At 39.0% G+C, this 23,327-nt stretch overlaps 1 protein-coding gene across 1 annotated transcript in view; it reads left to right on the forward strand.

Moving 5' to 3' along the window:
- The window catches only part of zfhx4 (zinc finger homeobox 4), a 71,741-nt gene that overhangs the window by 21,681 nt on the left and 26,733 nt on the right, over positions 1 to 23,327 (forward strand). Inside the window, exon 6 of the mRNA XM_077735608.1 lies at positions 13,422 to 13,656. Within this exon, the coding sequence (XP_077591734.1) occupies positions 13,422 to 13,656 (235 nt within the window). The remainder of the gene's footprint in view (positions 1 to 13,421; positions 13,657 to 23,327) is intronic.

Genomic DNA, 23,327 nt, shown 5'->3' on the forward strand with positions numbered 1-23,327 from the left:
AGACATCCATGCAAACATATATGATTTTGAAATACCAAGAATTAATTTCAAACACTATACAGTAATACCTTTAGATACAAGCTTACTCATATCTCATATCAACGTTTCCCATAGAATAGAAATTAACTATAAATTCATTCCCACCCTCTGAAAAAACACCCAAAAAAGGATATTGCAATGGAAATACAATGGAATGTATTCCATCGTGGCTTTCGAGGTGAACTTACTCCTCTTTAGGTATTGGCGAGCCAACTCAGTCACGCGTACATGTTTTTCGATTATTTCATGCTTAATATTGATTGTCACAATAGGCTTTTTCTTCGCACTACCATTCATTGCAACGGTTTTCTTTGGACCCATCGTGTCTCTCATAATTCTCCATTGACTAACGCTAAAAAAAGAAAACGCGAAAAAATTCAACTTTCCGCCGATTGCTCGTTGAGATCTTTGCATGAGGGAGATTTGGCGAGAAAGACTGCGCTGAAATTATAAGCAGCTTCTCGCACCGAAGTTAGGCCAGTGAACCTCTACACAATGAGGTGGCCTTTGATGATGTTATCTAGTTATGATTTACATTGTTTATTTGTGACATAAAAACTATGGAATTCCTATTTCAGTCCTTTTTTTCACCCCAAGATATATTCCACCAAAGCAAGGGCTTTTAGCCAAGGCAAGTGAGGGCCAGCCCAATGCCCGCTCTGTGCACCCTATGCACAGCAATACCACATCTACCCACTCACCGACCTACAGACCTCAAGAAATGTGCTCCACAGATGAGGCTTTTAATGCCTCTGGCAGTGGTCCTAATATTTTACCCGTTGCCATGTGGTACATGATCTATTAAAGTCAAACAAGTGGGAGAGAAGGGAAAGGAGTGGTAGAACTGGAGTGTAGGAAAAAAAATAAATTCTTTTATTTGAGAAGAAAAAACACTTTCATGTATTGGCAGAGGTGAAAGGCACATGGGAATGGAGGTAGCTTGGACGTTGAATAAAAGATCTGAGTGTTGATGACTTTACCATCTGTTTTTTTGGAAACACGGAAAATCTTTATGGCATGGGAAACCATTTGAAGACACAAAACAAAAAGCATATTCAGGGAATTTAATGACTGCCTTGTATAACAGATTGAGAACTTATAAGTTTAATTTGAATGTGTTTTTTCCCTGCTATAAAAGAGAAAGACAAATGACATTTTCAGCAGATAGACATGAAATAAACGTTTTTCAATGCCAAGTATCAAAAGTCGTAAGCCTTCTTTAAAAAAAACACAAAACTAAACAAAAAGGGTCGCTTTGATGATGCTGAAGCAAGGAAATGCTTTAGTCCGGACTGGATATAGTGAACCATTAATGTGAATTATTTAGTTTGATTATATGGATGCAGATAAATTGTCTAAATCTAAATTGTCCCTAGGTGTGAGTGTAAGCATAAATGGTTGTTTGTCTCATTTTTCTCTGCAATTAGGTGGCAACCAATTCAGGGTGTCCCTCACGTACTGCCCACAGTTGGCTGGGATAGGCTCCAGTTCCCCCACGGCCCTTGTGAGGATAAGCAGTACAGACATTAAATGAATGAATGATCCTATGGAATTACTTGTTGTTTGATTCGGCTTGTAGTAGTTTAATTTTAAACCAAATCTGACATAATCTTAAAAGAAAATGTATAATCATTAAAAGGTAACTCAATCAAAACATTCAGCCTATTAACTATATTGAATATTTTCACAATATATAATCAATTCCCTATAGTTAAAGAAGTAATTTGGTTAAATATAAAATAATGTCCATTTTAAAATTCTTACAAAGTTGTGGTAGATATTGAATGTTACATATAGTATTACCTAAATTCACTATTAAAACAGCTGTTGAGTCCAAGTCTTTATGCACATGTTGTGTCAGTAGCGTGTGTGGTTTAGCTGAACATTACACACGGTCATTGCATAGCACTGCATAGCATGTCTGTCGCTGGCCGGAGATCATGTTTAGCTTAGCATTGAATATGATGATGTATGGGTTCGTTTATGATTTGTAATAACAAACAGCAGTCTTTAATACGCATAGGAGACGGGAGTAAATCTGTCAGTGCCATTCACAAGTGTTGCAGGGCTAAGTAGGGGGGTCAGTTTGTAGCCAATGTGTGTGTGCGCCCACTGGGCTTTGAGGTTGTGATCAGGGAGCTGCCCTTGGGTCATTAGGAGTTGAGAATGTTCATGGTCAATGTTGCATGTTGAGGGACCACACACACACACATGCGTGCACACACACGCACACATGCATACAGACAAGTATACACACATACAAAAACAGAGACATTGTCTCATAGGCCATAGCACCTGTTTCTCAGATGGCTCTTTGAATAAATCTTTAACTGTCCTCAGTCGCCAATACACCCCTCCCCAATCCGTCCCACTGTCTGCCTGCCTCTGTCCAGTTTTCCATCATTATTCTAGCACAAATGGACATCCCAAAACCACTGTGCATTTTTGTATTTCTTTTCATTATTTCCCTGAGCGTATTTCTTTCTTCAATGTGGTTTGAACTCATCCTTTTACATTCACTTTAAAAGTGGACCTTACCATGAATTTTAACAGAGGTGAAAAACTAATGTTGACATCAAACTGGAACATTTTCCTTTACTCACATAGACAATTACATTTCACTTTGAGAAGGAGCAAACATAACCTTGTCATAACCAAGAATCTTCTTCACTAGCAACAGGTGCCAATTAAACAAAGCAATTAATTATTTGGAGCTAATTTTTTTATTGCCTTCTTGCATACATATTGTATGTAGGCAATCTCTTTAGAATCCAGATAGCTTAGTTTATGCATTCCTGGTATTAAGCCAATTGCTGTGCCTTGGCTATCAGAAAGGGTCGACTCTTTTTAGAATCACTTTAAAATCAAATATCACTAAATATATGCAGCCCAAATGATCAGACTGTCATATAGACCAGTGTGATGAGGAAATAGACAGGAGATTGAGTCCTGTAAATTAGCATAAGACCAATTGTGTCAGGAATAGTAAAGAGAGAGATCAATTTAAATTGCATGACACCATTTATGGCTCAGTCTCTTGCCTATACTCATACAAGAGCATTGTATTGCATATATTCATTGAAGTGTACTTATATCCACTGTTAACTCTTTAGCTCAACCTATATCTCCATTATGAAGTCTTCACACTTAAACTTGATCACTGCACCCTGCAGCCCTGTCACTCAACTGGTCTCACTTTTTGTCCTCTCATTTTAACGTCCTCATCCCATATCTTATAAATGGTTCAAACTGTCTTGCCTTTCACCTGCCACCATTACAATGGATATCTATGAGAGGTTTGGTGAAGTGGGGGAGGGTTTTGGGCTAATTAAAGCGTAAATGCAGGTGCTTGTGTGTGTCTGTGGGTTTGTGTGCATGTGTACACTCTGGCTTTGAGAGCTTGAGTAGACAGCTTTTATCCTTCAATAATCCTCTTCAATATTAATAAGTGTTTCTCCATCCCAGACTTGAACCAGATGGTTAGCAGATCTTTAGTACGCATGAGTTTATACAGTATGTGTATGTTATATGTAGCCTTTTTTGAAATGTGGGATTGCAAGTCAAGTTTAGTGTTAACAAGCCGGGGGTCTTTCTTCGCCGGTCCCCCGTGCTTGTTTAGAACTAAATTGTTGCGCTATTAAAACAATTCTTTGAAAAATGGTTGTTTAACAAATAAAAGATTGAGTTTACACAGAGAAGGTGAAGAAATTCAATGGTCTATTAGGATATGATAGGCATTCCTGGCCACCATGAAAAAATTAAACTTTCTACGTTGCACGGTTTGGACAAACGTAGCGAGATAATCTTAACATACACACACACACACATTAACACACCCATAAATCACGCTTTACAAGGATTATAGATAACCACTTTTCCACAATTTAATTTCACCTCAGTTTGCAAGGGCACATCCTAGTTCACATTTTTTTCTACCACTGATTGGTTAGTCTAGCAATAGCCATCGTTGATCAACATCTTTGTTAACGCTTAACCTCACAAGTGCAGTAGTCCGTGAATGGTTGCCAGCCTATCTCATGGCGCAACAAGGCAACAAAACAATTTATACATATACCCATACCTATGGAGAATTTGGATTCTTCATTTAAACTGCATTGCATGTTTCTGGGATTTGACGCATGGAGGAAACTCTTAAAGCCATGAGGAGAACGGGCAAACTCCACACAGGAAGACTTGAGCCCTGGATTATAAATCTCTGAATTGTGAGAAGTCAACGTCGTTCTATCCCGCCAGTTACTGTGGCGCCACAGTAAATGATGGATCAAAATAGAAAAACTGTGTTTTTCTCAATACTAGAGCTCTTTAGGTATCTATCTGTTTAGAACTCCAGAGGAAGGGGTCCCTTAACTCCTCTGTTTAACTAAAATTGTGTTACATTACTGTACCAATATGAACCATATATATTGATTGGTAAGTCAGTCATGCAGTTGCATCTCTTTGTTAGTAAAGCGCCTGCCCTTCCTCAGGCAAGTTATAATTTTCTGAAGAAGGTAAGCTTTGTGAAGAATAATACTTCGATGGAATGAACAATTAGAGACATTTAGGTTTGTTGTATAATTTCTTTATATTAGTGTTCAGATCCTTACCCCTCCATATTTTTCTCTCCTCTTGAAATCATAAGATATTGATGAAGACAAAGTTGAGCTGAAATACTATACAACACAACTACTAGATCAATAATCAATTGATTTGGAGGTAATTGTGCCTCCCTTGGTCGGGTCCCAAGTCTCTCTCTCGCTCTCTGTCATTATCAGCATGTGGTCCAGTATTAGGCATTTCAGAATTCCACCTCTAATTGATTTTTAACCATTAGGTGCTCAGTGAATAGATAAGTAGTGGGAGATATTCGATTATATGGTAGAAAAGAGAGATAGGACTCAAAAGAGAGCTAGAAGGCTAGAGGAATGGTGTTGGTGGGCCAGCGAAGGAGGGGCAAGAAGAACCGGCCTGCTGTCCACCCACCTTTACCCAGTGGCCCCCTATCTTCCGACCATCAGCACAATGCTCCTGACCTCCTCTGAGTTCAAGCTGCTTAGGTTCTGCGGGGTAATCCCTAATGCTTTGAAATAGACCTGATAGAAAGCCCACTTACTTGTTTGGGATTAATGTGCTTCGGATGATGTGGGAGTTTTCTGCACATTAATTTAAACTAACCCACTGGATAACTCACTTGTAAAATAATATTTTTTTTCTTGAATGTTGGATTGTTTTAAATGAAATTGAAAAAATGATGGTTCTCTATTTTTGTTCTCACAGGAATTTTAGCAGGAAATAAGCGTTTGGCGACTTTGGTGTATAGCAGTCGCAACAACATAAAGCCCTCAACTTAACGATCAGCTAGTTGCTTATGTTAAAGTGGAGAGAGCTGGCAGGAGAAAACTGCAGCCGCATCTGAGCCAAAATAACCCAGTTTTAAAATGATATCTTCATATGGGCTGCTCGGATTAAAAGAAAAAGGACAATACCGTCAAATGCCGTCAAATGCCCAAATATCAACCCGATAATCGGTCCGACCGATTAGCGATTAACCACGATGGTTGCCCCACAATATGCCCAAATTATCACTGCAACATGTCTTCCATTTCTGTGGAGTAAGTTCGATTGCACAAACTTTGTGCTTCACTATTGCTTGATTTCCTGACAGTTTCCTTTTTAATGCCAGTGCATCCCCTGTAGTGGCCATTTGATGCAGTCCCTTTTTTTTTTTAAATATTCCTCCTCAGTCAAGCAAGAGTCTAGGTTAGCACTAACAGACTGGGCGGTTGGGGGTTGGTGGGGAACAAAGGCAAACATTTGAGTAATCTTCAAAGAGTTCATTGGTATGTTGAGTGGACGCTGGTATGTGCACTACGGCTGAGTTTTTTTTCAAGGGAAAACAATATCCTTCCTTTACCCTGCCAGAGTCTGGGCAAACACCACCAGCCAGGCAACTCTACCTTATGGTGCCGCTGCTATTATTTTACTCGCTCCACTACCACAGTGCCCACCTCTGCATTTGTTAGGAAAGCATATGCTTGGTTTCTTGTGGTAGAAAGAACAAACCATTTTGTTGAAACTACGCTTGATTGAGTTTAAGTCACATGCCAGTTCCATACGTTATCTATATGCACTTGGAGACAAACAGTCTCTATTTCTGTATAAAGTATGGAGGCTAATGGTTGGACCCTCTAAAACAGACGGGAATGATCAATTGTGCCTTGTCCCCTATCACCTGTAAAGCAAGCCAAACCATAGCTTTTATGAAACATAGAGGGATATGTTTCTAACATGTCATGTGCACCCTGTGGGTGCATGACAAGTGCCTCATTTAATTACTGCACTTCTTTAAGAAAAGAGACATACAGTCTGAGATTTACTGACAGTTTTAAAATGAATTTCCTTTGTTCTGTAATCACCACCAAATTTCTCACGTGGATCCAACTGAAGGATAATTTCTCACATTTCTTTCATTAGCAGGACTCTCGGTATTAGATGAGTTTTTTTTCCCTGTACCTTTTGTTTTTTGCTAAGTGAAACCATCTGACAGGGTAGGAGCTAACTGGAAAACAATACTCCCTTCACAGGCGTAGGAATGTGTAATTAGTGATTTGAGCCGGACTATGCTTGTCTAGATTCTTCCGTAAGATTTTCTCCTCTTCATTCTTATGTCCTTTTGTTTTCAACTCTTATAGTTTCTCACTTTGCTTTTTACAAATTTATCAATTAGTTTGCTTTGCCATGTGTATAGGGATTTATTATTTTAAACCAGAATTCATGAAGAGCACAAAGACAACCAAACGTGAATTAAAAAAAAAAATGCAGCCCCTCTCGGCGTCAAAATATTTTTCCATCTTTTTCAGTTTTAGATAAATATAACATCCGTGTAGTAAAAACCTCTGATGGTACCAAGCAATTAGCCAAAGCCCCAGATTTCCATTCCTTTTATTTTGTTTTTCTTAACAATTCACAAAAATCCTTGCAATCAATTGGGCCCTTCCTTGATTTTCTCCCATAGCATCTTTGCATTAAAGTAAAACTGAAAAATGATGGACCCTACTCAAGAGCATGTGAGTATATTAGTGTAAAATATCTCCCTCTTCCATAGAATTCAGAAAAAAAAATACAATTCCCTGAGCATTTAGCATTTCAAACATTTTGATCTTCATGGTCTCTGTTCTATTGTAGGAGGAGTAAAATGTCAAAAAAAAAACAGTGTAGGGATATGGTGCGGTCTGGTCAGAGTCACCTCGCAACAATGGAGACAATTGAGATCTTTGAGACCTTAATGGGTTAAGGTCAGGATAGCTAATAAGGAATAAGTGGCTGAGCCTTGCTGTCTAAATCTAAAGCTAATGTAAATACACATCCATTTGGATGGGGGTGAAAGAGGACTGGCTTTTAAGACACCTAACACACAGCCACATATGAACTTATGTAAGTAAGCCCTCTTCTGGGGTCTGTGTTTCTTTGAGTCTGTTATTCCCAAATGCTGGCTCAGTACAATGTAAAATATGTGTGACTAGGCTTCATTGACTAAAACCAGAAGAAATGGATCATGTAAATCCTCAGCAAGGCTGTTTGTCTCCTCCTTTTGTGAGGGTAGTGGGTGTAAGTGTGTGCGTGTGTGGGTGTAGGAGGAGGGGATATGCTTGTGTAAAAGGGAGAGGAAAAAAAATGAGAGCTCGGGAGACTGAAGTGTTTTTTTTCCAAGAAAGGGGGGCAAGAAGGTCAGGAAGCTGTGAACTTCAGATTGACCTTTGGCCCATATGTCAGATTTACTTACATCACTACTGCAGCAGTGTAAAATGTATGCATGTGTGTGGAAGTTAGAGAAAAGGAAATCCGGTCGGTAGGCCTGGGGAGTTATATTATTTTTTTTCCCAAAGCTTTATCGCCTTTTTGTCCTCATTGTGTCTGCTGACAAGTAGCAAGGAGTAAAGGCAGAATGGAGAGAACGAGGGAGGGAGAATGCATACGAGCAGACGGATTGCAGTATGCTTTATATGAAAGACTCAGTGTGATAATTCATTTATTTGCCTTGGCAGCCTTTATGCAATGGATGCTTATTATTACTGGGTGACCTAAACTAAGCTCGCCCACGGGCCTCCATGCACCTCGTGGACAGCCTCAGAGCTGTGATTACATGGGGCGGTCATCAGCCAGGACTGAGACACAGGAGAAGTAATTTAGCTTGAAGAAATATTTTTCTTAGACTTTATGTACTGGAATCTTATGAAGATCAGCAAGAAATTATATATATATATATATATATATATATATATATATATATATATATATATATATATATATATATATATATATATATATATATATATATATATATACACACACACACACACATATATATATATATATATATATATATATATATATATATATATATATATATATATATATATATATATATATATATATATATATATATATATATATATATATATATATATATATATGTATATATATATATTATATATATTTTTATATAATATAATATATAAAATCGGTTAGCTTCCATAATTTATTGTTATGTCAAACATAGATGTCAGTAACAAAGTAATGGTTTTGATATTGTACGTGTATGGGCTTTTTTGTTGGTTGACTGCTTGAGAGTTTCCCCTGCAAATTAGCTACCTAACTATTCCTACATAAAACTAGCCCAATGCAAAATCATTCAATTGAACACATTTGGATTTATTGATTACTTTTCTAAAATGACTCCAATGCTATGGATTCATGCTTATCCTGTTCAGGCTCGCAGGCAGCTGCACCCTACCCAGCTGAGCAAGTGTTAAGTTACAATGATTGGCAGCTCTAAAAAGATGTTCATAAGCCAAGGTTGTGGCCATTTTGTCAAAAAGATGAATACATGTGGGTATTGTCTCCAGTGTGCTGATGTCTGTTGTCTTTTAGTCAAAATCAATGGAATATTTGTAGTTTCCAGGCAGTGTGAGATGGTAATTAATAATGTGGCCTTATAAAACTCATTGGTTCCTCACTTATTCTGCATTAATTATGCATGTCAGTGTACAGAATATCCCATGAGCCACCTTGTCATAAAGTCGAGAATGAAAACTTTTTACCTAAAAATGTTCTTGTATCTGACTTAAAATGTGCCTTTTTATGCCCTTTACATCTGCTAGTCTCGCTAACGGCAGAAGGTGCCTTGTACCTGAGCCTTCAGTTTCTTTTTTTAGCCCCTCAGATTCATCAGCAGTGAGCTCACTATTCACTTGCTTTTGTCCCGCGGGCTGAACGGTGGTAGGCAGAAACGCGTTTGGGAGATTGTAGCGCATGTTGGAATTCTACACTTGGCAGCCTTCCAGGTAGTGCTGGTATGTGTTTAAAATACTTTCAAGGAACAAAACACGCTTTTGTTGTTTGCTGGGCCAAGTGGGGCTGTTTTTGTCTCAGATGGCTCCAGGGGGCCCAAGGGATAACGCCGGAAGCTGGTGACGCTCCACAAGTTTAGCCACTAAATCAAAAGACGAAATAAGAGTTTTTTTTCTTGTCGCAGCCTGATGAGACACATTTGCATATGTGCCTCCCCTGTCCCATCAATGGACACACTTGATGGTTCTTAAAATATGAAAGCATGTATGCACTTGGTTTGACACTCACATAGTGGTTATTAAGACATAGCTACAGTGGCAGAATGTGTTCATTAGTGGTCTGCTTTTCCACTTAATGACAGGAAAGAGTGATGTTTTTGCTACATATCCTCATTTGTCATATGGTTTATGGAAGGAATTTTGTGAGCCTACCGCTTTTGAAATATTTTTCTTGTTACAAGTTTACACTCACAATCAGAGGCATAGACTAAAAAGGGAGTCCCACCATGGAAATTATACAGGTAGAGAAAAACATAGGTAAAATGAAACTAAAAAGTCTTCTGGAAATGACTGATGCATAAACATACACGCACACAGACGCAAGGCGAAGGATAAAAGAAGTATTTTTTTTCAGAGATGCCGTGCCTTATTAAGAATTCAGTTAATGAGACAGCTTTGCCACCACAGATAGAACAAATGAATATGATGCAGCACGTCCGCTTCCCCTTCCGCGCAAACCAAGCGTGTGAGCACTGAGGTGTGTGCACTTGTGTGTCCCAGAAAGGTGTTTTGTAAACATCTCATTCAGAATAATGAATGTAGTCCTCTGTCAGCCTTTCCTCACACGTGCACACACACAAGCAAAAGCTCCACAAGGGAGCTTCCCACACCTGTCAAATTAACTCTCCTCCGCCCTCTTCCAGTTTGTGTGTGTGTGTTTTATGGACAAGAGTGACAACGTTGTGTTTTTGACAAATAAACAGTAAGTCCCCCGTGTGGCAATTTTCATTCCATGTGAGGGAATTGGGGAATCTAAGCGTGCACATCCACCAACATCCAAAAAAAGGTGTACATATTACATTATGGTCTACTCATGACAAGGGGACTGATTATGAGCTTGATTGGCCCACTGGGAATGTTAGCTTATTTGGTTGTTTGCCAAACACTAATTTGCAACAATTAACCACCACCAGGCACTGTGATGAGGTGCCATAAGCCACAAGGATTTGTGAGTGTTTTTGTAATTATGTGGACACACAGAGACAATAACATGGCATTAATGCTTATACGTGTTAATTCAAAGGGCTCTCTTGAGAATTTGGTAGAAAATTGCATAATAAACAAATGCTACAGGACATTTATTTTTTATTTTGTGGAATTTTGTTTAACAACATTGTTATGGCCAGTCTTGCCTTACAAAAAAAACAAACACCAAACCTATAAAGATGGGTAATATTTTGACATTAATAGCATCAGATTGCTAGGTTAACACATTTTCTGGGACATGTACAGTGAATTATCCCTTCTATCATACAATAACAAAAAATGCTAAGTTCCTATTTATTGAAAAAAAATCTACTAATGTCTCCTGAGAGCAGGTTCATTTCAATTATATCCACATTTAAATCACATACACAAGCACAAACCCAGGAGCTGGAACATTGTGTTTGTGCATATGCATTACACAGCCCACGCCTGGCAGAAGTCAAAGTGCTCCTTTAAACATTCATAAATCATGGATATTTTGGCCTGCGATCTCCAGCGCGCCGGTCGAGTGCCAGAGCGACCGACAGACAGCCCTCTAGTTTAGGTCTTAAACAAACCCTCTGGAATGTGCTGATGGTGAGAGAATTAATATTAGGTCTAAACCTAGCTGGCAGCCTGATTCAACCCCAAGTGTATCATTCAACTCTGTCTGACTGAAGCTTCATATCCTTAAAAGCAAATAAGTCAAAATCATGAACCGTGTCAAGCAATTTTGGGGCCGCTGTTGATTTGAATGAGCGTTTTAATTTCCAACCAGTTCAATTACCTGAGTGGATTTGCCAGGAGAAACATTTGAAAACCAGTCTAGGATGACTTCAGTGGAAGTTCACTCTTCCTCGTAGAGATATCAGTGGCTGGAGGCTTTTAGGCTTAGAAAAAGAGCCAGGCTTTGTCACATTTACATGCAGTCTTCTTTTGCTATTGTTGTCACTGGACAAAACCAAGGCCTTGTTCGAGTGCCAGTTTTCTATTCACCGCTAAGGACTTGTATTCATTGTAGCCAGCTCCAATTTATGAACTGAATAAGGAGCTGAGTTCAAATTCCGATTGAATCAAGTACAAAAAGAAGGCACGGTGAAAGGTGCCATTGTTTTTACACTGAAGTACTAATGATTGATGATAGAATGAAAGATGTGGAGGATATATAGGGGCCCTTTTGTACACTGTTTAGCATATGGTGTGATTATGTGAGACCATTATAACAGGCCAGATCTTAATGATTGGCATCAGTTAAAAAAAAGTATCAAGGAAACGGTTTCAGTGTAAAGACGTCAAACGATAAAAATGTGCTATTTATATATATGCATGTTTATATCCAAGGGCACATGTATGTAGAATAACTGCAGCTTAGATGTCTCCTTCACAGGAGGGCAAAAAAGAAAAGAAGTGCAGAAAAAAGAGAGCAAAGGGGGGAAAGAGTGCGAGGGAGGCCTCTTTTCACAGAGAAACAAAGATAGCAGTAATTAATGGCCCTGAGCTCTGGTCTAGGGGAGCTTTCCTCTGACAACTCGGACTTAATTAAAACTTAAGGCTTCTGAAAGGGCCTCTGACTGCGCAGGGACGTCCCACCGCCTCATGAGAAAAACCTGGTCAGAATTCTGACAAAAGAAAGAAAAAGAATGAAGAAAGGATGTGTTTGCAGCTGTAGCTAAGTTGCTAATCCCTGTTTGTCAAAGATGGAAGAAGGGATGGGGGCGTTACAAGCCACACACCTCCACCACATATACCCTGAGCCACAATATTGCCTCCACCTGTTTACTGCAGTATTGTTTGGGTGTTGCAGGAAAGAACAATGGACGCAATACACCGCGCTCATCCTTTCTTTATGAAAGAAATGATAAACTTTGCCTGGCAAGCACACTATCCCCCCTCCCACCATAGAGGTTCAGATGATAAAAGCCTGGGCTGCTCTTTTGTTTTTGTGCATTGTTCATTAGCCCGGCAGCAACAACAGAGGCGCACTCGACATGGTCGGCTTGACCGGGTGTATGAGAGCAGGACAAGGTGGGTCGCTATAGACCAGGGGGTGGGTGTGGGGTTGGAGTTAGTCGGGTTGCTGTGCTGCGCATGTTTGTGAGCTTGTGCACATGCAGGCGCTGAGGGCAAGGCAAGATGTAGGGGGTGGCTTTGCATGGCTGCAGTGCCATTAAGTGGATATGCAGGCTCGCAACTAACTGACAGCACACGTTGAATGCGAAACCCCTGCAGCTGGCAACAATGAATGGGGTTGGACAATGTGAATGTTCACAGGAAAACAGCTTTCCCCCCCTCAGCCCCTTATTTTGACTTTTTTCTATGTGCTGAGTCTGCACATCACCTCAGACCTGTCCAATTAATGACACCCAGTGTGTGCATGAACACAGCTGTTTTTCTTTTCCGTTTTATCATAGTAGGATATTTCATTAGAGATAAAATTATTCCTGGAACCGATACATAATGCTTTCATCAAAAGCGAAATTAAAGACAAAAATAAAAGTGGCTTTTAGCATTTTTCCTCTTTATTAGGGTTGCTTGAGCTCACACGCAATAGTCTAATTAACATAAAGCTGGAAAAAATAGACAACGTGGCTGGGATATTATCCATTTATGTATCTGGCTTATTTGAAGCCAGGGATGTGGGATTTCTGGGCTTTAGATCATTGGAACCAGAGCTGAACAAAAAGTTTTAATGGTAGTTAAGTGGTAAATGATGCAGGCTCGATTTTCAATCTTATGATTGAAGACACTTTAAAAGAAATATTCTGTGCTTTCCTTTCTCTATAACAGCATTTGCACAAGCTGGACAGCGCCTACAGTCCTGAGTCTTACGTTTATCACTGCACGCTGTGCGACTACTCCACCAAGGCTCGCCTAAACCTGGTGCAGCATGCCCGCTCTGCCAGGCATTTGCAGAATGAAGGCCTGAGGAAGCTCCAACTGCACCAGCATGGCCTGAGAGGTGATGAAGATGGATTCAGCCTCCATGAGCTATTCCACGTCAAAGAATGTCCCTCCAACCAAGGTCTGTGCTGTTCCTCTTTTTTAACCTTGTGTTAAGGACATACATCATATTATTGTTGCACCAACCAGAAAATGCACAATGTAAGGAGAAAAAAAAACATAAGCCATACTTGGTATAAATCACATTTGTGAATGTATTTTATTTAATTGGAGACCAAAAACAAACACAGAGCATGTGAACAGTGTTTGCCAGCTGTTTTTGAGCTGCAGCCCACTTTATACATTGCAAAAATCTAAAGACACCACACTAGCTAAAAATCTTCTGATTTAAAACTGTCACCTATATTTACATTATCAAGTAATTCTCACAAAAGTTTAATCAATAGGAGTCAAAGAACTACAAATATTTCACTATCAAATTTTTCAAACTGACCTTACATCACCAAAAGTTAGCGTATCCCAAAGAATTTACGATTCACGAGAGGTAAAAAAAATAAGTAATGTACCAATTTTAATATTAATATAAATGTTTGACTTTTGCTGTCACACGGACGTTACGTCGCCAAAAATATAAAATAAGGTATTTAACCAAATAAGGATGTTAGTTGTCATATACATACATGTGGACTTTCTCTGCCTGAACCTGCAAAAAATTATTGCATTATTTTTCCACCTATGATATTTTTTCCCACTGTGATTGCCCTTGGCTATAATTACACCCAACTTACTTTGGTCCCTAGCAGTCCCTCTATCTCTTCTTTCGCGCACCACTCCCTCTACACCCTGTCAAATCTGTTTCCCTCCCTCTCGCCTTTGGCCTTCTTATCCACATCACGTCTCCCGATACAGAGCCGTCCTTCCCTCCTAATCTCTCCAAAATGAGCATACTGTTCCTATTAGGCTGCCGTGCTTATATCTCCCACAAACACACGCTGCGTGCACAGGGACATCCCAGGCAGGCAGCTCATGAAATTTCACCTTGGGAGGATCTTAGAGCCTGTAAAAACTTACAATCAACCCCCAACAATATATATCTAAATATAAATATATAAATCTCTCTCTATATATATATATCTATATATGTATATATATATCTATATATGTATATATATATATATATATATATATATATATATATATATATATATATATATATATATATATATATATATATATATATATATATATATATATATATATATATATATATATATATATATATATATATATATATATATATATATATATATATATATATATATATATATATATATATACATATATAGATATATATATATAGAGAGAGATTTATATATTTATATTTAGATATATATTGTTGGGGGTTGATTGTAAGTATATATATATATATATATATATATATATATATATATATATATATATATATATATATATATATATATATATATATATATATATATATATATATATATATATATATATATATATATTTACATACATACACACACATATACATACATATATATATATATATATCACACACCCATGCAGCCTCTCCCTGGAGTGAGCTTTCATTTCCTTTCTCATGACCAAAGTAATTTGGCTTTCATTTAAGGGTCTCCGTCCTGCCAGCAGCTAATAAGTGTAACAGAACTGTAAAACATTCAGAGAGAACACAAAAAGAAAAGAAAAGAAAGATTAATCGTTTTTCTTTGAGTTGGAGTTTGATGACTGGTGAGGGTGTAAAATGAGGGCTGGGTGAGGAGAGTGGGGTCTCATGGTGTAATTTAAACCAGAAGAGTCAGGGTCCATTATTTAGTCATCCTTCTGTTAATGCTGCAGGGGGAGAAAATGAGCGCTTTACTTGTTTTTGCTTTCCTTGACCTGAATAAGCGGGTGGGGCAGGGGGCTGAGAGTAACATACTTTCAATAGCATTCTAGCATAATACTTGACCTGACACTCGTAAGAGTGTGTGTGTTTGTGAACATATGCTTCCCACAGTGTCCTGTTTGACCATACGCTCCCCACCCTGACACTCATTACTGCTGTAACTTTGGTTTTAATTACATACAGATCACATTCCTGCAAGATTTGCTGCTTATGCATTGCTCTTCAACACCACTTTCTTATCAAATCTTTTAATCTTAGATTCCAAATTTCCACCTACATCACAACCTTTGTGTGGACAACAGACATTTGTAAAAAACACTGAATAATTGCTGCACCTAATTTAAAACATCTCCTTCCCAAATGGAGCATATTTGTCAATGTGGCTGTCCTTTTTATACGCTGACTCCACATTGGGAATTTCCATGGGGGAACTACAGAAATTTATAAACGAAAGCTGGCAGCATCCAAATCACTTTTTGCTTATTTCTCCTCCGTCCCTCCTTTTTAGCCAGTATATATTTTCGGGCATCAGGATAGAAAGTAGATACTATATAGTTTTTGCCAACCAGAGTTCAATCCTTTGATAGTCAATGATCCAAATAGGGAATTTTCGCCTACAGCAGCTATTGCATAACCACAACAGTTAACCATTTGTATGGCTCAAGTTAAATTATTGTATTTGTTTCACAAACAATGTCTTCATGTACTGTTAGCTTCGTGTTTGAACTGGGTCAAAGCAACCCTTCTTAAGTAAAGCCAAAAAAATTGATAGCATGTCTGAGATGGTTAATAAGATGAAGGATTGAGATTTTAGGGGAAGAACACTTTTCCCAACCTCCTTTGGGTAAAACAACTCCAGAATAGGAATCATTTCCAGCCATTGGTCCTTTTAAAGAGCCAGTATTTGTTCGTATGTGTGTGCATGCTATTATTTTTCTGGGGCTACAACTCCTGACTCGAGCACTTTCGGTTCATTAGAGAGCAGTATGAAAAAGATTAAGTGCTGACCGGTATCTTTCTCTTAAACCCGGGACCTGGCACTGAGCCAGATAATTACAGGCCCATTTGGGAATAAGGGTCCTAATGCTCCAGACTTTATGTTCATGTGAATGGCTTTCATTAAACAATTTGGGTGCTGATTTTATGGCCTAATTAAGGGTACAGCACTGCGGAGCTGCAACATAAGGGAGGAGGTGTTTTGACAGGCGTACGCAAGCAACACTTCTCCTGGGTTTATTTTGTTACCGTGTCACTTTGCCTCATTGCATAGTTTTTATTTCATAGTTTGAAAGGTGAAAGGTCATTTAAAAATTTGGAGGACATATTATACCCGGACTTTAAAATAAGAAATTATCCAGTGCTAAAAAATGTCATTTCTAAATAAACCGATTCTGAGGATGGCTTAGTTGTTAACGCGTCGTCCTTACAGTTCTGGGATCCTGGTTTAAAATCCAAGTCAGTCCACCTGTCTGGAGTTTGCATGTTCTGACCGGGCCTCTGTGGGTTGTCCTCGGCTACTCCGGTTTCCTTCCACATTCCAAAGACATGCTGGTTAGATTGCCCCTCGGTATGAGTGTGAGCGTGAATGGTCATCTGTCTCTTCATGCCCCGCGATTAGCTGGCCACCGATTCAGGGTGTCTCCCTTCTCTTGCCCAAAAGTCAGCTGGGATAGGCACCAGCACCCCCCTTGTGTGGATAAAGCGGTTCAGAAAATGAATGATTTAATGAACTGTTTCTGAGACATAACATAAAAAGGAGAAATTAATACTTGAATATAATATGATAAAAAATATCAATTTGAAACAAATTAATCAGAAGGAGACCCTAAAATGCACTCCTTCTCCCCGAGACAATGATAGTTTAATCTCAAATCTCAGTTAATTTAAGTCAACATAGTTTCCAATTTTTTTAAATAAAATATATATCCTTAAAATGCAAAATCTCAATTTAGTCCCTATTAATTTTCTTCATAGTTTGTCAAAGGCGCTTAGTCAAATTTCTATACTGGTTACTACACTCTCCCATGATCCCTTTAGTAGTTTCTCTCACAAACAAAAAGTCTTCTGTGTCGGATTCCTGTGATAAATTGCGCTTCTGTGTGCACAATTAAACCTGTTACAGATAATTGAGTTGATTCAAAGGAGGTTAAAAAGACAGTTTGCATCATAAGAATTAGCCTAAATGGATTGGCCTTCAGCGTGGAAGGACTTTGGAGGCCATTTTGCTTTGAGGGTCGTCCAAAAGTTGTTAAAAGGAATTAGATCTTTTTGTGTGTGCGCTTCTCTGCTCCGTGATTTAATCATTCCAAAAATGGATTTGTTTAATCAAGTCCATCCAGAAAAAGTGAATGAATATGACAGCTTGATGGCATTTTAAACAAAATAGTGGAGAAAATCTCAAATTAAGAGATATTTTGCTCGAGCCATTTCTTACTCTAGTTGTACCTTTGTCTCCACCATAATGTAATGTGGTGTGTGTATGCATGTGAGTGTGTCGTCCCCATTAGTAAACCCTGTGACCATCATGTGTAAAGCTTCTCATAAGTCAGATCAAGCAGAAACACAAGGGCACACTTTTATTTCCCTTGCATACTTGTTTCTTCTTTTCTTCCCCCTGTCCTCCATAAAAAAAGGATGGTAGATGGGATCTCTTGGAGGTAATTACTTTTGAGAACCAGGCCTGTCATCCATAGCCCCCCAACCCCCCACCGCCAGCATCTCCGCCTACAAGCCCCCACCATCACCACACTACATGCATTAAACAGGGAGGGAAAGAAACTCCTTTGTCTGAGTCCTTTTAAACAGAAAACGTCTTCCAACTTGTAGACCAAAACTACTTTACATTTACTATTACATTTGTGTATATCCAATATGCGATTGTACTGCATGTTTTCTCTTCAATGATAAAGCTCTAGGACATCTTTGGTTGAAAATCGTTCTCACTGCGTTAACCACTTTCCCGGCGGCTGTAGGCTAAAATGAGCCTAATGGACACTTATTATCCCTCGATGTGCTTGTAAATGGATGGAGATGTGGCAGTCTTGCATGGGAAGTTTGTTCCATGATTAATTCTCAAGATGTGTGCACATTTGCAAACAACAGTGTGTGATCACTTGATTTTCGGCATAAAAAATACTAAATCATGTGTGATGACATCAAGATGTATTTGAGGTATTTTTGCTTTGTCTCCCTTACTTTGACTCCTTTATCCTTGTTTTTTTTCTTTGCTGGGGATAGTTTTGCCATTCCAGTGGTTGTCTTTTATTTTCCTGAGGGTCCCTCTTCAGAGACTGAAGTCTATTTCCAGGTTTCTTCTCCGTAATTTGCGGCCATCACACAAACATTCACGGATGGTCCAAGAAGCGAGAGAAAGGATGCAATGCATGCATGCTTGTTCACATAAAGAGAGATGCACGTACATTCGCTATTGTTGGCATTGAAGGCCACATTTCAACTAGTTGCCATTTCATTAAATTACCAACCTTTACAGCATGATTCTTTTATACTTTGGCCACACACATTAGTGCAGTCTGACAATACAAAAGTCAAATTAGTTCAACAATAGTTTTCTTGTGTTTGCTATATCAACAATACACATCTCGGAATAAACGCCACTACGAATGAAATCCACAATAAAACCATTATATATTTTTTTCTGAATCACCTCTACATCAAAACAATGAAAAGCATCCCATAAATGGTCATAAAATAATTGTAAGCACATGTTATCTTTTTTAATACTTTTATTTCGCTTGTTGTATACCATTTTTCTTAAGAGTTTTACACAATGGGTTGACAAAAAATGCCGGTACCTTCTGCCCTATGTTAAAGGTAACCAAATTAAATGATGAATTAGCCAAAACAGAATAAGCCACCGTCTACTGCAAAATGCATGTATCATTAATATATTTAGGGCAAGCAGTAATTTACCTCCAAATTCCCCCAAACCAAGCTCTCTAAGGCAGTGTGGTCATTTTTTGAATTATTCCATGCAAGCAAATGATAATTACTGTGCGGTTTGTGTGTGCACATACTGTAGAGAGCCTGACTGAAGAAATGAGTCTGGTTCCCCATAAACTATTTTTGAAATGGTGTGGCGGGGGGTGGTGGGGCGGTCAAAGCTCGGCCCGATTGTTTTTCTTTGAGTCGAGGCAGCTCTTTGGTAGAGGGGTATTACCCGTGCTAAATTGTTCCCTCATGTTTTCCGCCAAGGATTCTGTGCCCCGCTACACTGACAGTTATAATTTGCAAAAATTGCACTGATTATCTGAATTAGCATACCTGCCCAATGCCGCATTAGCCTTATTTACAATACAAAGCCGTAGTGCTCTGAGGACGCATACTAAATATGACTTAAGCCTTTTGGAGAGGATGCCTCATGTTTGTGATGTCACAAAAAAAAGTCCATACGGACCAAGGAACCTCTGGAACGGGAAGTGTTGAATATGAAGTCAACCTTTGAAAAAGAATACTTATTTTAGGCTTCTCTCAACTAGAATCTGCTTCGTTTTATTTGGTTTTATCTTTTTTTTTCCCTCCACGACCCTACTTTTTCAGCCCCTGCACTTCTTTCTTTCATCAATCTTCACCTCCATTCTTTTCTACCCCTGATTCCCTCATGCACCCTCTGTCCATTGACTCTTAACCACAGATGGACAAAACAATGGGCTGTGTCACACAGCATTAAGACAAACAATCAGGTGATGGGAGGGGCCCTGTGTGGGGCCGGAGCCACGGTAACCAGGCAATGCGCAGGCTTGGTCCAAGCAGCCGCTAATCTGTGACGGCGAAGATACAGTTCGCAGATGGACATCGAAGGCGGCTGACACACAAGGACCCTCTCTCACACACTAACACACACACACACACACACATGCAGATAGATTCACGTGATAAGTTCGTATTGTCAGGAACAATTTCTGTCATCCCCCCTCTTTCCTCACGCTTCTCCCTTTGCTTAACTCATCCATCAGCGGAAGGTATGGAAATGATAGAGATTATTGATTACCCATAGCTCAGACTAATCGTCACTAACTAGAGAAAGCTTTGCAGCAATAGTGCCTGTCAATGGCTTGTTGTTCGCGGGTTCTGTGTGTGTGTTACCCTGTTATAACATTAATAATGGACACGGGTGTTACACTCTATACATACTAAAACGTGATGTACAGAACCAAGATTATTGCCAAATAAGTGTCAAGATATGGGATATTTTTTTTCTTTGACAAATGTTAAATCTTGCCAACTTTCTCCTCCTACCTTTAGTATATGACAACATCTCTCTCTTACTCGTTTTCTTTCTTTCTCTCTCTTGCTCCCTCTCTCTCTCTCCCTCTCTTTCTTCATCTCCCTAATAGGAAATTTGAGCGCCCGGTGTAAGATTAAAGCTTAGAATCAATGCCTTGTGCGCAATCATTTCCAGACAAAATCTCTTTCATCTTTGCCACCCCACCTGCCCCCTCCGCACCCACTCCTTCATTCTCTTTTGTTTTCTCTCCCACCTCTTAATGCTTACCGGGGGTCCTGTATCATGACATCCCTTTTTTGCTTTTATCATGTACTAATAACACTGTGGAAATAGAGACAGAAAAATGTGACATTGAATCAGAAGAGGATAGGGGGAGGAAAAAAGAAAATAACAATCCGCAGAATGATCCAGGGTCTTGACTTTGATGTAGGATGTCTTTGTGCAAATTAAACAAATATGCCTTCTTGGATTCATCCAATTCCTTCATCAGATGACATCTCGTTTGCTCTTTATAATGAGGGACAGAAGGGAGGACTGAAAAAGAGGAAACATTTCATTTAGTACACAGATCTGAAAAAAGGGAATAGGTGTGACATGTAACAAAGAATAGGGTTGAGAGAAAATATCGTATTGCGCCTTAAAATTTCTTGCCGTACTTTACATATAGTAAACGTATGCACCTGTCGCTGGATAATAAATATGACTTTTTTGTTCAATTAGAATACTTTGATCTCATTTAGCTAGGCCTGATTTATGTTTGTTTAGATTCAGCATTAAATTTTGAACAGTTTGGATTTCAATCCAGAACATGAGAAAAATTGCTTCATCAAAAGTGAGAAGTTTGACTACAAGGTCCAATTTTACTTTGCTATCAATTGGCACACACTGAGAAATGATAAAGGATTTGAGTCTTTCATACATGTTCCTGCTTATGGGCATTTTTTAACATTAGACTCACAATCAATATACCTTGATGGAAGTGAAGAAGCTTTTTAGTAACTTTATGAGACTATTGTTGACTAAAAATATCACCTTATTTTGTATTACTCGCAAAAATCTGGAGACTGCATTTAAATGCCCGGAAACACAGTCTTGCACACACAACTACGCTAGTGCTTTGTTTCCAAACACAGGTTAATGGGGATTGAGGAAGAGGAGCATTGCAATTTTCTGCTCTTTAGGCACCAGAGAATTCTCTCCAGTGTAAGAGGGACCAAACTCTCAATGTAATAGGCATTTTGCAACCTCATCACCTCTTTGCACACAAACCCAAACACACACACACCCAACAGAATCATGTGGGAGTCAAAGAGGCCAGTCCCAAGAGTGCCAGTGAGTGTTAGACATGCATGGACTCGGCAATGAGACAATCAGCATGCTGAAATTGAAACCCTGTTTAGAGTCGCATGGGAAAGGAGGAAGAAAAGCCAAGTGGGAGAGGAGAAACGAAAGAGGAACCCTCCCTTGCTCGTAAAAAAAAAAAAAAGAAAAGTGGATGAGATAGTATATGACGATGAAAGGAAATAGGAAGTGATGTTTTGTTTAATTGCCTCGGAAGTGATGACAGGGATGGTTATGGCCAAAGATGAGATGTTGTTCATAGACAGGGGCATTAAGCAATTGCGTTTGTATTGTCCCCTACGGCTACATCAGCTATAGAACACCATTAAAGTAATATGGTTTGTGTCACTCCGCATCTTCCAGTTTAATTAGCGGCAACTCAGAACTCTCATGATCTATAATCAAAATAATTACTCTGTAGCTTCCTGTTTATTAATGTCCATGGTTCACATACCTGAGGACATGAAGACGAATACATTCTTCTATTTGTTTTTCTTCTTTATCTCTAATTGTTTTTTTTAATGGAAATATCCCACTCTGTGCCAGTTGCGTGTAACAATGACTCAGGTTGTGGCAAAGTGTGGCCACAGAGCTGTCTGCATGAGTTAAGCTCTTTCTGTCAACAGGAGGATCCTCCACCATACATGCACACATAATCGCAAGTGTACACATGCATATGTGGAACATACACTCCATAAGACAATATCAATGTGGGAGTTCCTATTTGTGAAATAAGATTAAGAAGGCCAAGTGGAAGAATGTCGGCGAACTGCCTTTTTGAATTCAGAAAGAATTTAGAAAGGAACCCTCTTGTTACGCGCACATGCATCCATGGCTGCAAGAGTACTGCACTGTAAATGAGCAAGTAGCCTCACTTGTATTATTCACAGCGGCCAAGTGATCGAAACCTGGTTCAATAGCACTAAAGCGACGCGCGGTGGAGAGATTTGTCTTACAAAACCCTGAGACACACACACTCACAAACATTGATTTTCGGTGGTGGGAATCTCCAAGGCTTTGGGCAAAATGAGGGGGTTTCCTCATCAGACATGTCCAAAAACACAAACCCATAAAATGTATGAACTCTTGTAAATTAAGTTGTGATTTGATAATGAAAAACATGCCTATATTTCATATTGCATTGTAATTCTGTATTCCTTCTTTTGTTTTGGACATATCACTGTGTATTGACAAGGCAGCACATATGTGTACTGTACTCAAGTAACAGACAGACAGAAACATCATTATCCCCATTGGACATGTGAGCTACCTGTCC

The sequence above is a fragment of the Stigmatopora nigra genome, chromosome 16 (assembly GCF_051989575.1).
Source record: "Stigmatopora nigra isolate UIUO_SnigA chromosome 16, RoL_Snig_1.1, whole genome shotgun sequence".
NCBI classification, from domain to species: Eukaryota; Metazoa; Chordata; class Actinopteri; order Syngnathiformes; family Syngnathidae; genus Stigmatopora; species Stigmatopora nigra.